Raw genomic sequence first — 16,309 nt, forward strand, 5'->3', positions numbered from 1 at the left:
TGCAGATAAATCAGGCTGATCTCAGTGCATCTTGTTGAAGTTTGCTTACATTCTTCCTCAATCTACAAAGTCATTCTCCACTGATAAGAGCAGACTTAAACTCTATTTATAGCACTCTGTCTTTTTGCTCCCACAACTGAATGTTTTCATTACTTTTTGATGCTTTCTACTTGCTGCTTCCTGCTCCGGCCTCCCTCTGCCCTCTCTCCCAAAGCACAAGCAAAACCCTGAATCACTGATTATCAATATATTTTCAGCAGCAGTTTGGCATGAAACTAAATACCTCTAGCTGCAGATCTCTCATTACTAGTAGCCGAGAATCAGCAAAGCACTTCTGCTATCATCCCAATCTCATATACATTTCACATGAAGAAGAAACCATTTTAACACTTTATTCTCGTTTAAACAAAAATATCCAAATACATAAGGAATCGGTGGAAAGTTACATGTTAAAGAAGAAATGGGATAGGACAAACAGACCTGAAACACTTACCCTTCTAAACAAAACCAGTTAAAATCAGTTACCTCAACTGGTTGACAGGGCCTCATTGGCTAGCAGCCTGGGAAGCAGAGCCTCACCTGGCTGGACAAGGAAGAGTCTCCATTCATCACTCCAGTGGGGGCTCCATTATGTATCCATTTTCAGTAGATAAGTAGCCATCAGCTGACTGTACAGATTCTTGGTCCAGGAACATATCCTGACTGGTTTCCTCCAATGCTCCTCCCATCCCGTTGTCCTGCCCTCTCTCCTCCCGTTTTTCTCCACCCCGCTCAGCCCTCTCACGCTTGTGCTCACGATCACGATCTCTATCTCGATCCCTATCACGACGACGCTCTCTATCACGATCCCTGTCTCTGTCTTTGTCACGGTGACCACGCCGGCGGTCCCTCTCTCTCTCCCTATCCCTCTCCCTCTCTCTCCCTTTCTCTTCCCCCCCTTCAGGCTTTGCCTCTACCCCATCTACACCTATCTCGCCAAGAGCAGCCTCATCAGGCTGGGCCTCTGCCACTTCTGGCAACTCCTCCTTCTTTTCTCTGTCTCGGTCCCGATCTCGCTTGCGGTCTCTAGAACGACTCCGACGCTTGCGTTCCCGGTCTTTATCCTTGCTTCGTTCCCGGCTACGTTTCCGCTCCTCTTTCTCTCGGCTCCGTGTTCGCCTCCTGCGTTCTCGGGATCGGCTGCGACGGCGTTCCCGCTCCTTGTCCCGGTCTCGGCTGCGGTCTCGGCGATCACGTTCACGTTCACGGTCCCTATCCCTGAGAGAACCAAGGTAAAATAAACATCAAAGAATTAGAATGAAAAACTATCTGTCTGAGCGCACAGCATCAGCAATACAATCTAGTTTTTTCATTAAGAAAAAGTAAAACTTCCATTATGATCAACAGACTTCAAATGTAATCACAAACATGCTAAGAACCTTAAAAAAATACTATCCAATCTGTACACTTTCTGCTACAATTAAGAATCTTCAAATTTTAAATATCAGATGATTCTTTCTGTCTGCTTTGTGGATCCTCTAAGATGCAGCCAGAATTACATAAAATTTTGAAAAAGAACAGTTATTTTTTATCTTGCCTTTATTATTTTTATAAATAACTAAAGGCGGTGAACATACCTAATACCTTCCTTCTATTTTCCACACAACAACCCTAACAAGATGGATTGGCCCAACCCTGAGACAGCGACCTGCCCAAAGTCACCCAGCCAGCTTTCATGCCTATGGTGGGGCTACAACACAATTTCCTGCTTTCTAACCTGGTACCTTAACCACTACACCAAACACTTTTTTCCCCTGTTGTTTTCACAAGGAAACACAGTTAACACTCTTAAGATCGGGAATGATGGCAGAAAACATCCTATTTTATCCCAATACATTCTGACTTACCGTTCATCATACCGAGAAGTGTCATCTCGACCTGAATGTCTTATATTTACATCAGCACCTCCCCGTCGAGTACCACCGAGACCGCCACCTACAAATGAAAAGAAAATACAAGTTGTTTCCAGTTGTATTCTCTTTGGAAGCTGCCCTCTTTGGAATTTGACAGAATTAGTAGAAAACATATTCTCATGCAGGAGTCCTTACTCAGTTTAGTCTTATCATAAATTTAAATTTAAACTACTCAAAGTATCTGAATTATATATACAATAGAAATAATTCATCTTGGTAAAAGAAAAACTTAAGAAAAGGGAATCCTGTCTAATACAGGAGAATCAAGAGGAAAATATTTTAATAATGGTTAACATTTGATGCTAAGCCATAATGAAGTTTGGTTAGTATGAAGTTAGTATGAAGTGCCAGCCAACTCATAGCTTGGGGTAAGTAAATGCCAGAGAATTACAATTTATTAAAACAAAGCACAGCTCAAATTATGGCTTAATGTTGTCTGAATGCATCACAAAGTACGTTAATTAGCTTAACAAAAGCCTATTTAGAACACATCATTTATTTGGGTTGAATCTGCTGATAATTCTATGCAAGTTTTCTTTTTAGAAAAAAAATACTAACTTCCTTGCCTTTCATTGTACTGAACCTTATTTATCACTTTTCTAGACTTGCTCCACCTTTAGTAAATGTGAACAACTTAATGTGGGAGGCTAAAGTGCACATAGTACTCCAGTACATTATTCAGAACTTTAAAAAAGATGGCAAAAGAACCAATTACAGTGTGATATAATGCTTTCCCACATGCTTACCAAGTCTACGTGGGCGCCATCCCTTCACCGTCCGTCCTCTCTCTACATCCACCAGCACTCGCCTGCCATCAATTTTTTTTCCATCGGCGTGCTTGTATGCCGCTGCAATAGATTAGGAGGAATATCCAGGGGAAAGGGAACGGCAAATGGAATTGCCATTATCTACAGTGCACATAAACAAGCCCACCCCACCCCCCAAATTAATCATATGAAAAGGATCCAGAGAGGCAACTCCTATGGCCCCAATGATTCCTTGAATAAGGGATTGCTTCACACCTGCTGTGGGAAATCTTGTCTAAAGTTTCTAGGAGGAAACCGAAATAGAGTGCTTGCTGGGAACAAAATCTACATTACTGCAGAATAACGGAAGCAGCGAGCACATCTCAAGAGTAACCTAGCCACGTCAGCTATAAATCCTTCAGATTGTGGAGCAAGCCCAGTTCCATCCCATAATACAACCACCCTCCAGCCTCTACTGCTGCTGCAAGAAAAGAAAGTTATTGAGCAGTCAAGACATTCACATTATATTCATCATTTGCCCAGAGGGGAAAAGTCTGGGTAAAAACAATTCCTTCATCCAGTCTTTCCAGCTCACTTTAGGGTGGGCCAGGATCTACTGTACTTTTCATAGTATCCCCAACCAGCCAGTCCCAAAAAACCTAGGCCAAATCCCTCACTCATAGCGAGAGCTTCTGTGGCTAAACTAAACAGCTTAAGGAAAAGCGGATGTGAAGAGAAACAGAATTTTTTTTTCTATGTTACAGAGGTAGTGGAAGGTTTGACTGGAAAAAAAATATGCACCAAAAAATTAAGAGTGAGAATCCTCTACAGGAACTGGCTGGTACCCTCCCTTAAAAGATCCAACCCACTTTATCCTTCTATACCACCCTTGTTACTATCACCCAGTTGCAAATCTCTAGGGTATTTTTTAGGGAAGGGAAATATTCTGAAGCAACTTGCTAAAGGAAGGGTAGGGTGAGTACAACTAATATGTAATAAGGAAATAAAAGCATTTACCTGGAGAAACTACTTACAAAACCATTGCAACTTTTAACTCCTCAAACTCACTGCATCGGGCTGCTAGCGCTGGGGCCCGAGGCGCAGCTCCCCCCTGCCCGGGCGCCCCCGGCTGGGGCGGTATTTTGGGTTTTGCATTTTAGCTGCTGAGCCGACCTTCCCTGCCTTACCTGTCTCAGCAGCAGAAGTCGGACACTCAGATCCCCACCCCTGCCAGCCCCTGCCCAATTCCCCCATTCTCAATCCATTTCCCCAAACTAGGTAAAATCTTTTAAGAGCTTAAGCACATGTCATCCTTTAGGGATCCCCACAAGCCTTGGGAGTCTCACCCTACACTTCCAAACCTACTGAAGCCTTTTATACGTGGCAGTGAATTGTAAGTGTGACAAAAGGCCACACAATTAATTAAGTGCTAGATAAAAAAAAAATCCAACCCAGGCATTCAGAAATATTTCTTTTTAAGGAGAAAAAAAAAAGCTTTCAACTTCAGATAATTAAGAAAATGTACCAATAACGTTTGGCTACCAAACTACTTGTAGCCTTGAGAAATAACCATGATTCTTTAACTTTTTTTTGGTGGGGGATATTTATTAAAATGTAATAGCTTAACTAAAATGTCTGACACTAGAAAGAAAACAGTGTTTGTACAAAATTGCAAGGGAAATATTTGTGGTTGGGCTTAAAAACTCACAAATTTTTAAAAATAATAATGTTTTAAAAATATTGAAGGAAAATGAATTCATGGGGACAAACAAAACACTAGGGAATCTCTCTCCTCTGATGTGTGCACATAGAAATAATGCAGAGATGTTTTTCCCCATTTCCTCTTGGGGATGGCAATTCTCAAAGAAATGGATTCTAGTGTACAGACTTACAGTCAGAAAAAAACATTACTTCAGAAAAATATTGAAAAGCTAATAGTTTTGGGCAAAAGCCTTTATGCAAATAAATACTAACTCTAACTTTTTACCACTGAGAACATTTTCATCTTGTCTAGTATACTCAGACAAGCTTTGATGAGAGATGCATTTCCCCAAAGTCTGCCATCCTCCCACCTCCATTAAAAAAAGAGAGAGAGAAGTTTGAAACATGGGACTTGACTGAATTGTCATTGTCAAACTGTTTCACATTACTAAGAGGTCATTCTGCATTTTGAAGACGCTCATCAAGCTGAGAATCAGTCAGTCAAGTTTGATGTTGGAAACGATGACACACCATCATCTGTTACAAATAAAGTTAAATTCATGGCTCCTCTCCAGATAAGGTAGCCATTAGACCAGAGTCACTAATCCACCACCATTTTATTGTAGAAAGGAGATGAAGCTGGGCCTTTTCCAATGAAGAAGTCAATCCGAGGAAAGATGAATTGCAGCATGCTTACCTGAAACCACCCTCTGTACTGAATCTTACCTTCTAGAACATTTTACATAAAGCAGAACAGGCCTATCATAAAAAACCTCTCATTTTTCAGAGCTTCAAAGACTTCTGATGGGATATTAAGAATGTGGAATGAAGGGGGCAACTAATCAAAACCTATTCTCTGATTTATACACAATTAGGCCTGAAAAGTTATTTTCAAAGCCCTTATATTTTACTAATGGCAGTAAATTTACAACTCTAAGCTTCTGAATGCCAAATTGGAGCCTCAAATTACTGCCTTATCTAAGAGGTTGGCCACCTGACTTCCAAAAGATGAGATGAAACATTCATTTTTAACACAGAAATCCCATCCTCAAAAAAGAAATTCTTGTAATTCTTCCAATTTCCATATGTTTATATGTAAGTATCAAGGGGGAGAAATAACAAGGGAAGAAACATTTGATTTACACTTCTTTCAGGTATTTTATTGGAAGGCATATTTAATGAAACCAAATAAATATGCAAGAAGTACAAGTTTTTTTTAGGGATTGTTACACGACAATTCACATATTTTTCAGAATTAGCACAGCTGGTTATCTGGTCTGAATAAGGAAAAATATAGAACTGAAAGGTTCCATGAGGACTTAAGTTTTTAGATAGTTCCTCAAAGGACCAATGTAAACTGATCAGATTAAATGATTTACAGCTCAATTTAAAATCACAGATAGCTGTGGGTTTTTTTGTTTTTTTTGCTAGTGTGGAACTCAAGGATAAAACTTATAATTATTCTCTGGATTCAGGGGCCAGCAACTAATTTTCATGGAAATTGTTTGTACTGTTTAGTTATCTTAACAACTCAACAGTATCCTAATACAAAACTAAAATGAAGAATGTTTGTCAGTCTTTAGAGTTCACCATTTTGTCTTGTCCTTGCTTTGGTCAGTTTTTCCAAATAGTTCCCAACAATAAGAATTAGAATCATTCCCAAAGAGAATACTCTGGGAATAATAAAAATTGTCCAGAAAACTTAAGGCTGGGAAAAGCATTTCTAGATACAGTTTTGACTTGGAAAAGGTAAGCTGATAATGGCCCCATTTAATTCCTACATTTTAAAATCTTTACAACTACAAATTCAGGGAGGCAAAATAAGTCCTGAATGTTAGCCATGAACTTTCTTAACATTCTTAGCTGTAGCCTCCTTCAGGCAGAATGAAAAGCTCTGAATGCTACACAATTGAAAGAGCTAAGCTAAAGAAGCCAGACAGAAAAAAAAGATACAAGAAAAAACAGCAAGAAATGTGTGTTGTGTCTGAAATGCCCTCTCTACCATTATCCAGGAACCCAGCAACAGTAGTATAGTTGCCTGCTTTCATGTCAAAACCCTTATTTAAGGGAACAATGAGTTAGAATCTCTGTTGAGACAGACATCCCAACCATGTCCCTCTTAAAGGTTCATTATGGCCTTGGCAAGCCATACCAGGGGTAGCTAAAAAAATCCACTTACTTAGCTTTGTGCCCCAAGTTAGACTAAAACTACAACTGCCCATTAATCTACTAGCTAAAAGCAGAGCTCAAATATCCTGTGTTGCTTCAAATCAACTGAAAGTTCAGGACACATGCAAAAATATGCACTCCCTCCTAAGAAACACATTATTAGCTGATCAGTTTGTCTATCTCAAGTTTAACCAAAAAATAGGCTGTATCTGCACTAACTAAAATATCTGCATTATTCTACACAGAGGTAATGATTTTCCTAAGTACGGAATCCAAGGGATGAAACATGCAACTAGACTTTCTAGTATCTCATATGCAAATAATCAACTGTAAAGAATGTTTTGATGATTTAAATGTAACTTTAACATTTAAATTCAAGAACGTATTCTAGGAACATGTTCACTGAAGTGAGGTATCAAACAGAGTACAAATAAATACTCATAGATGGCTGCCAACTTCCATTTAAGTTAATCTCTGCCCTTCAAACTCAGCTACTATTATTCCTCCCAGGTAATTAGTGTTACTATAAGAGCAAAATTAGCAGCAAGATGCACAAACTCTATAGTTTTGCCTTGTTTTTAAAATGACAGTGAAAGATTTTTGTTTTGTGCAAGTAGTACAATCCAAGAAAGCACTATTGTATGTTAACCCAAGAAAGCACTATAGAAATTGTGCAAATGGTGCTATTTCTTTCTAGGGACATATATCCTTAATGACTTTGAATGATGAGGTAATTAATTAATCATGTTAAATTACAATACTACTTTCACATACTTTGGAGTAATTAGCAACATTATAGTTTTGTCTTTGTTTAGCCAGTCAGATAGGAACTCTGTTTATTTTGTGGTCCTTACATTAGAACTTTGCCATACATTTGGATTTACATAGTTTAATATAGACACAAACCAATTAGAATTTGTGATTAAGAGGAAATATTTATTTTGGATTAGGCAATATGAAATATATATTTAACTGTTTCATATGCCACAAAAAAAAGCATTTTGATTCCTTCGAAACAGATTCTGCCTATTTCTCTCCTCAGTCGATAGATTATAAAGACTATAAAATGGTACATGTGTGACTTAAGGAAGGAGGATTCACTCAGGATATTTGAGCTATACTAGAAATGGCTGGCCTGTTGCTCCCTCCCTCTTTTAATCCAGGCTGAAAAATATACAACATTAGACCATGAGGAACCTATTTCTTTTTCTCCTTCTACACAGCAAGAGTTGTACAGAATCCAAAAGAGAAATAGATTCCTTCCTTCCCTCCACCCCCATCTAAACCATATTATCTAGCATCTGCCTTTGACCTGGCTTGTGTATAGAAGTGTGTTGGGTACTGAGGTTCTTACCAATTATACAAACCCTTATACCAACCATACAATGAGATGTTGTAAAGGGGAAGCATAAGGATCAGCTGCAAGCCAGCAGTGGCAATAGCCATCAGAAAGGTGGCTGCAGTGACAATAAGAACACAGAATTAATACAACCCGCTCACAACAGCCTCTCAACAAAAGCATCTTTTCAAAACACAACTTCAGGTCAAAGTTACATTTGCTTCAGAAGAAGAACTTCTTCATAGCATTCATTCTCCCTCTTTAAATTTTTTTAAAAAACATAAAAGAATGGGCAACAGTTCAGAATGCAGGGGACCCATAATGCAAGCAGTAACTCTAGACTGCTCCAAAGATGTTGGCATGACTAGCTGCCCACCCTTAGTTTACAGGGATCCATCCCAAAACATAGGAATTTAGGAGATAAGGAGAGGAACTGTTGCCTGTTACTTTAGCACACATCAAATTTGCGGCACCCTAGCTACGTTAATTTGATTTTCCAAAACTAGATAAAAGAATGAAAGGAATGCTCCCAAGAGAAACATCTTACCTACAATAAGAGAGACCCAATACAGTATCATCCAAGAATTATGAAATCTGTTGAGAAGGGGATTAAAACTTCCTTCCTTCTTTCATTTTAGACTACTTTGTGGATCTGATCATGAAGATCCCTTGAAAAACTATCTGAACGACATTAACGGAACTTGGGTGCTCGCCAAACCAAACTAGGCTCCCCCACTCTGTACTTACCTGTTGGGGGGAAAACCCAGGCCCTCAAATAACTTAAGGGCTTAAAATATTAAGGATGTTTTAAAAAACACATGCTTTTATAATAATTTAGTTTAAAATATGCATATAGAAAAGGTTAAAATCATCCCATAAAAGGACTTACAGTGCATGTCACGTTCATGTTCATATTCAATGAAGGCGTAGCCACGTGGCTTGCCGGAATGCTTATTGTATACCATGTAGATCTAGAAAGGAATAATTAAGCGGACACATAAGCTCAATGTAGCCCATATACAGCAGTCTTATTTCCTTTAACTTGAAGGTCATATTGGGCTTCAACTGGTTCACTGAAAATTATACCAACATAAGGGATACTTGTTATACATCCGTTATTTACATTTTGATGTTTTGCAGGGTTCTGTAACAGCAAAGTGCTACGAAGTGTTTTTTAAGGGTCTGAAGATGATATTAAAAGAGGAAAATCAAGTACTTTAGATGTCTTTTTTCAAATTTTGTATTTGTTTGTATACACATTTTACAACCATTTTGCCTCTCAGCCATGCAATTAAAAAAAAACATCCATCCAACCTGCAGTTTTTACATCCATCTGACATCTTCTATTAATCTCCATTTGAATTCCAAAAAAAACCACTTTGAAGAATCCCATCACTTAAGAGATTAACAATCAAATGGAAAAAGAGCAGCATCCTCTTTTATGCTGTTCTTGTTTTTATTATTATTATTGTTCTTATTATTGTGATTTATCTGGCTAAGCATGTCCATAGGAAGATTCCTTATGATATATGGTTGTCTCCCTTTCCTGAGTTTTATGTTGTCTGATTAGTCACTATGATTGCAACTATAAAACTTCAGTTGGTATTGCCTTTGCAAATTTTAGATTGAGATAAGGACTTAAAACGATACTGTATCATCTTACTTTATATCTCTTCTGAAATTCCTTAAGTATATTTTTATGTAAGAGATTGCCGGCGGACGACACCCAGGGATAGGGCCTTCTCAGTGGGGGCGCCTGCCCTTTGGAACCAGCTGCCAGTGGAGCTGAGGACTGCCCCCGACCTCCGTTCATTCCGCCGGGGCCTGAAGACCTGGCTCTTTGAGCTCTCTGGCCCAGGCTGAGGATTAATTTTATTTTAACTGGGGTTTTTACTTATACAGGGATAAATTTATTTATTTTTTAAACTTGGTTTTTTAACTTTTGTATTTTGGTTTTTAATTACCCTGTAAACCGCCCTGAGTCCTCCGGGAAAGGGCGGTATATAAATGTAATAAAATAAATAAATAAATAAATGTGCAAACTACCATATTAAAAAAAATTTCCTTTCCTTACAGACCAAAAGCAGGAATGTTAAATGATATTATCTTAACCTAGAATAGACCATGAGTACAAAAGATGCTCAGGTTAGGGTACCCCTCCTTCCTTTGTGAAGATATGTGTCTTCCAGAACACTGATCTAAACTACTCACTCTTTTGATGGGTCCATAGACTTCAAACTCTCGCCTCAATTTGGACTCTGTTGTATCGTAATTCTGGAAAATAAGTAGGAAGAGCAGAGATAAAACTTATGGAAAACCAAAGATACCTCTCTCTAGGATTATTAAAGAAGCTAACTAAATCATCTGGCACCTCAATAGCCCTTGTGAACAACATTGTCATTTTATATAATAAAATGAATGTAGGACAAACCTCAGCATTATATTTTCTAGCAAGTGGAATAGAAAAAAGCCCCTCTTCACCCCAGAAATTACTTCCCCCACCACTGCCACCAAATTTTTTTCTTGGAAAGTTGACAAATTTGGGGATGGAATTAAGCTTATAAGATAAGCTTATCTTGTTAAGCTTACCTATCCTTGACCAGTCTCAGCTGCACTGGTTTCCAAATGGTGACAAAACAACTGACCATTCCCCAATTCCCAGCAAGCTATCCACTAGATTGCATGGTACTGGGAGTAGTAGCATCTGGAGCTCCACAAATCACCAAGAGTGTAAGCAGCAAGTTGTTTGTATGCATTTTAATACAAGCACTGATAGAAAGGAAAAGAAATAACTCACAACTCTAGCCACAAAAAGTGTCTTGAAGGCATCTCCTTGAGCATTGGGATCGTTATGTGGATCCCCTAAATGAAAAGATAATGAATCAAATTAGGGGAGAAATGAGAAAAATATACTTCTATTTGCCCTTTTTTCCACAAGTCCCAGGCCTCATCTTTAATTAAAGGGGCTACTATTAGCTTTAAGTTGATAATAAATAGTAGTTACAGTCATGGCCGAAATTGTTGGCACCCCAGAAATTTTTCAAGAAAATCAAGTATTTCTCACAGAAAAGTATTGCAGGAACACATGTTTTGCTATACACAGGTTTATTCCCTTTGTGTGTATTGGAACACAACAAAAAAGGGAGGAAAAAAAGCAAATTGGACATAATGTCAAACAAAACTCCAAAAATGGGCCGGACAAAATTATTGGCACCCTTTCAAAATTGTGGGTAAACAAGATTGTTTCAAGCATGTGATGCTCCTTTAAACTCACCTGGGGCAAGTAACAGGTGTGGGCAATATAAAAATCACACCTGAAAGCAGATAAAAAGGAGAGAAGTTCACTTAGTCTTTGCATTGTGTGTCTGTGTGTGCCACGCTAAGCATGGACAACAGAAAGAGAAGAGAACTGTCTGAGGACTTGAGAACCAAAATTGTGGACAAATATCAACAATCTCAAGGTTACAAGTCCATCTCGAGAGATCTAGATTTGCCTTTGTCCACAGTGCGCAACATTATCAAGAAGTTTGCAACCCATGGCACTGTAGCGAGTCTCCCTGGTCGTGGACAGAAGAGAAAAATTGATGAAAGGTTGCAACACAGGATAGTCCGGATGGTGGATAAGCAGCCCCAAACAAGTTCCAAAGGAATGCAAGCTGTGCTGCAGACTCAGGGAGCATCAGTGTCAGTGCAAACTATCCGTCGACATTTAAATGAAATGAAACGCTATGGCAGGAGACCCAGGAGGACCCCACTGCTGACACAGAGACATAAAAAAGCAAGATTACAGTTTGCCAAAATGTACTTGAGTAAGCCAAAATCCTTCTGGGAAAATGTCTTGTGGACAGATGAGACCAAAATAGAGCTTTTTGGTAAAGCACATCATTCTACTGTTTCCCGAAAACGAAATGAGGCCTACAAAGAAAAGAACACAGTACCTACAGTGAAATGTGGTGGAGGTTCAATGATGTTTTGGGGTTGTTTTGCTGCCTCTGGCACTGGGTGCCTTGAATGTGTGCAAGGCATCATGAAATCCGAGGATTACCAAAGGATTTTGGGTCGCACTGTAGAGCCCAGTGTCAGAAAGCTGGGTTTGCGTCCGAGATCTTGGGTCTTCCAGCAGGACAATGACCCCAAAGATACATCAAAAAGCACCCAGAAATGAATGGCAAGAAAGCACTGGAGAGTTCTGAAGTGGCCAGCAATGAGTCCAGATCTGAATCCCATTGAACACCTGTGGAGAGATCTTAAAATTGCTGTTGGGAAAAGGCGCCCTTCCAATAAGAGAGACCTGGAGCAGTTTGCAAAGGAAGAGTGGTCCAAAATTCTGGGCGAGAGGTGTAAGAAGCTTATTGATGGTTATAGGAAGTGACTGATTTCAGTTATTTTTTCCAAAGGGTGTGCAACCAAATATTAAGTTAAGGGTGCCAACAATTTTGTCCGGCCCATTTTTGGAGTTTTGTTTGACATTATGTCCAATTTGCTTTTTTTCCTCCCTTTTTTGTTGTGTTCCAATACACACAAAGGGAATAAACCTGTGTATAGCAAAACATGTGTTCCTGCAATACTTTTCTGTGAGAAATACTTGATTTTCTTGAAAAATTTCTGGGGTGCCAACAATTTCGGCCATGACTGTATTCTTTTTCACAGCTTTCTACTGTGCCTCACTTACACATCTTCAATTCAGTTTCAACCTCCTGCTGTCGGCGTTCAATCTTCTCTCGCCTCTGCAATGAAAGGGACCAAGGAAACATAAGGAATGCTTATCTTGTTTTTCAGTGTATCCTCATGAAAGACAATTGTATGAATCCGTCAAGGGTTACCTGTTCAACATCCTTCTACTTAATTCTATTTTCAGACCCTGTATCCAAGCAAATATTGATGTACTTCACATTTAACTTTGTGCTATACATACCTTCCGTTCCATCCGTTCCTCCCGTGTCTCTGCACGAGTAGGTGGGGGAGCATCACGTGGGTCCTAAAAGAGACGTTCTTTTGTAATAACTCTGAATATTTAATTAAAAGACAAGATGTTGAGGAAGTAATTGCTACAGCAGCCTTTCTAATTCCACAAGCATCTAGCCAATAGTCAAGTAAGTAACAAGCCAAAGATAGTCAAGATTAATATTACTGGACTTACCTCAAACTCACGGATGTAGGGAGCAATACCACTGTACGGCTGATTATGATGTTTTTCATGGGGCAATTTTTCCAAAGGCGGCAAATAAGGTATAGGATCACGGGGCGCAAATAGTGCTAACAAGTTTGGGGGCAGGAACTGTGTCATCTTGAAACAGCTGTCATGTAAGAAGAAAAAAATTAAGGAAATCTGAAAAAAGAATGACAGTAACTAATCTATGGATCAACATGAAAGCCAAGCCCCTCCTCCAGATTTTTTATATATAAAAACATCTGTCTGCAACAGGGTAAAAACCGTCAACTTAGTTGACATATTTTGAGAGGTATCTCCAGTTTGAACTTTGTTGTCACTATCACAGTAGATGGTGTCCTGAAAGTTGTTTTTCAAAATGGCAAAAACTGCTTTTCTTCAGTTCTCCAGCATATTTATTTATTTTAATTCCATTTATATCCCGCCCTTCTCCGAAGACTCAGGGCGGCTTACAAGCTTAGCAGTAGCCTTCATTCTATGTATATGCCTGCTTATTAGGGCTTATTAGGGCTTTCACACACACCCCAAGCGGCATTATTACAAAGTCAGCTTAATTGCCCCCAACAATCTGGGTCCTCATTTTACCTACCTCGGAAGGATGGAAGGCTGAGTCAACCTTGAGCCTGGTGGGATGCGAACCTGCCCTAATTGCAGGCAGCTGGTGTTACTTAAGGAGGCATTAGCCCACTGCTCCACCAATATATACTATACGCTTTAGTATATGCTATAGTATATACTATATACTATTCATCTCTCTTATGAAAGAGATCCCAGAAGGATGGTGCAAATCAGACTGTCCTTCCTCTACAGTGCAGTTGGACAGATTTTTAAAAAGTGGGCTTCCCTCCTACAATCGTAATTGGTACAAGCCACTATGCCACCTCAGTATTCAAACTCTGGTTCCACGTCATGGGCTAACTCGTCTCTGCTGAACCCTCCTTTCTCGCTCGCGATCGACCAGTAGCGATAACCGGGGGGTGGGGTGAGGTGTGTGGATGTCAAACCCACGACATCTCCTGCTGCAAGAGGGTAGCGTGAGCGAGGAGCTTTGGAACTCAGCAGCGCGTGCTGCTGATTGTTGCGGCTGCTGCGGCTGTTATCCCAGCAGCCCCTTGGACCTCTCTTGCTTTAACCTGCGCGCGCAAAGTCTTCTCTCTCTTCCCTCCCCCCCCGCCCCTTTACCCCACAGCCTCAAACTCGTCTCACTCCCTCTGCCTCTCTTCCGTAGCAGGCCTTCCCCCGCTCCCCAGGAGACGTTGCGCAAAATCACTACCCTCAGCAACAACCGCCCCCCCCTCCACGGCCTTATTATTCCCAAGCATTATCCATTCCGCATGAATGAGCCAGAACACGTCCGCATCCCGATTCTCACGAAACAATACTCTGCATGCGCTTCCCGGACGTACTTTGGGTCTCGCTAGCCGTCGTGACCCTCGACGATCTGCGTCCGCTGTTCGGCGCCTCCCGCCGCCCCAGGCTTGGCCTACTGGGCGCACACTCTGCGCATGCTTGGACCTAACCCCATCACCACCCTTGAATCCTTACGCGTCGGTTTTTGATTCGTTGCCGTCACCTGATCAATCCGCGCAAGGTTTTCTTTTCTTTTTTTAATTGGGCGATGCGGGATAAAGTGATTTTTCTCAGTACGCTATATTTGTCTATAGATGTAAGCGGATACGCTAGTCACTGGTGATAAAGATTGATCCGAGCTGTCAGAATTGGGCACTGATTCAGTGATGGCAACGGGAAATCCTGTGTGACTTTTCCGAGGTTTGATTTGTTGCAACCAAATCAATAAAACCCCTTTTACTGATTATTAATGGGGTTTTTACAAAAAAGGTATGCTGTTCCAAGAGGAAAGCTAAATTGCTAAATTACCTTATTAACAGTGCTAACTAAAATGCTATGGAAGTATGAATCTGCGATAGTATTTCTGTAATAAGAAATAATAAAGGAATGGAAAGCCTCCTCTGACCCGACGTTTTGGATCCCGGATTCCCAGCCAGTTACGGAAGGTTGCCTTGGATTGCTCCAGGTTCAGGTTTAAAGGCTTGCCAGTTTTTGCAGTGATGTATTCACGAACACGTATACCGGTTGTTGGCTTATTCTTTGCTCCCTTGTGGAAGAGTCTGGAATAGCATTATTCCTGACTTCCGTAGTTTTGTGTGAATTAAGTGATTTAACTGAATTAAGTGGCTTATACAGGGAGAGCTCAGTTACGGTTATTGTTAGTGGCAGCATTGGTTACCTTTGTTCAAGGAAGAAACCAAATCAGTTTTTTTCTTGAATAACAGGATTTGAGGGAGCAGGGAGAGGGGCAAATATCTGCCATTTCCCCATCCGATTACTATAGTATGAGGAAGTAGGGGCTAGTAGTGTCAAGACAGTATTATACAGTATAGCAAAATGTTTTTCAGTCTCTTGCCTATGAAAGGTGGGGTGAGGAACATTAAAAGCTGGTACTTAACTGGTTAGGAAAAATATGCTGAGTGTAGACGCGTCTTTGGGAAGACCAAATTTGTTATTTTAGAATGTAATACCAGTAATACAGGTAGTCCTTGACACACAACTGTTCATTTAGTGATCATTTGAAGTTACAGTGGCACTGAAAAAGTGACTTATGATCAGTTTTAACACAACTGCACCAGCATCCCCACGGTCAAGTGATCAGAATTCAGGCAGGTGGTGACTGGCTTGCACTTATGAGAGTTACATTGTCCCAAGGTCATGCGATCACCATTTGTAATCACCTCAGTTGGCTTCCGACAAGAAAAGTCAATGGCGGAAGTCAGATTTGTTTAAAATACCATAATTTACTTAAAACTGCAGTGATTTGCTTAACTGTGACAAAAAAAGGTTATAAAATGGGGCAAACTTCACAACAACTGTCTTATTTAAAAAGAGAAATTTTGGGCTCAATTGTGGTAAGTCAAGGACTACCTATATCAGGGGTGTCAAACTCTCTGCGTCATGTGACATATCATGACCTTTTTCCCCCTTGCCAGAGCTGGGGTGGGCGCAGCTTCTGCATGATGCATCTGGCCCATGGACTAGCAGTTTGACACCCTGACCTATATAATATGCTTTCACATACCCTTTTTATAAGCGTGGGATAGTTATCATTGAAAAATTTTCCAAAATATTCAGAACTCTGTAAATGCTGTGTTCTATAAAGAAGTGGGTATAAAAGATCACTTTCTAAATACATCAATTATACATTCCATTTAGAAAA

The 16,309-nt window shown here is 40.1% G+C and overlaps 1 protein-coding gene across 1 annotated transcript; it reads right to left on the bottom strand.

Moving 5' to 3' along the window:
* Nucleotides 1-378: 378 nt before the first annotated feature.
* Nucleotides 379-14,676, bottom strand: SNRNP70 (small nuclear ribonucleoprotein U1 subunit 70). Its single transcript, XM_081344781.1, has 10 exons — nucleotides 14,484-14,676; nucleotides 13,048-13,204; nucleotides 12,823-12,885; nucleotides 12,580-12,634; nucleotides 10,705-10,769; nucleotides 10,119-10,181; nucleotides 8,797-8,878; nucleotides 2,699-2,800; nucleotides 1,887-1,974; nucleotides 379-1,257 (listed from the first exon to the last, which is right to left on the bottom strand). Exons 2-10 carry the CDS (start codon nucleotides 13,192-13,194, stop codon nucleotides 609-611), a joined length of 1,314 nt encoding a protein of 437 aa, XP_081200907.1. The 5' UTR covers nucleotides 13,195-13,204; nucleotides 14,484-14,676; the 3' UTR covers nucleotides 379-608.
* Nucleotides 14,677-16,309: the final 1,633 nt, after the last annotated feature.

This window comes from Vipera berus (assembly GCF_964194415.1).
Source record: "Vipera berus genome assembly, chromosome: Z".
In the NCBI taxonomy this organism is placed as follows: Eukaryota; Metazoa; Chordata; class Lepidosauria; order Squamata; family Viperidae; genus Vipera; species Vipera berus.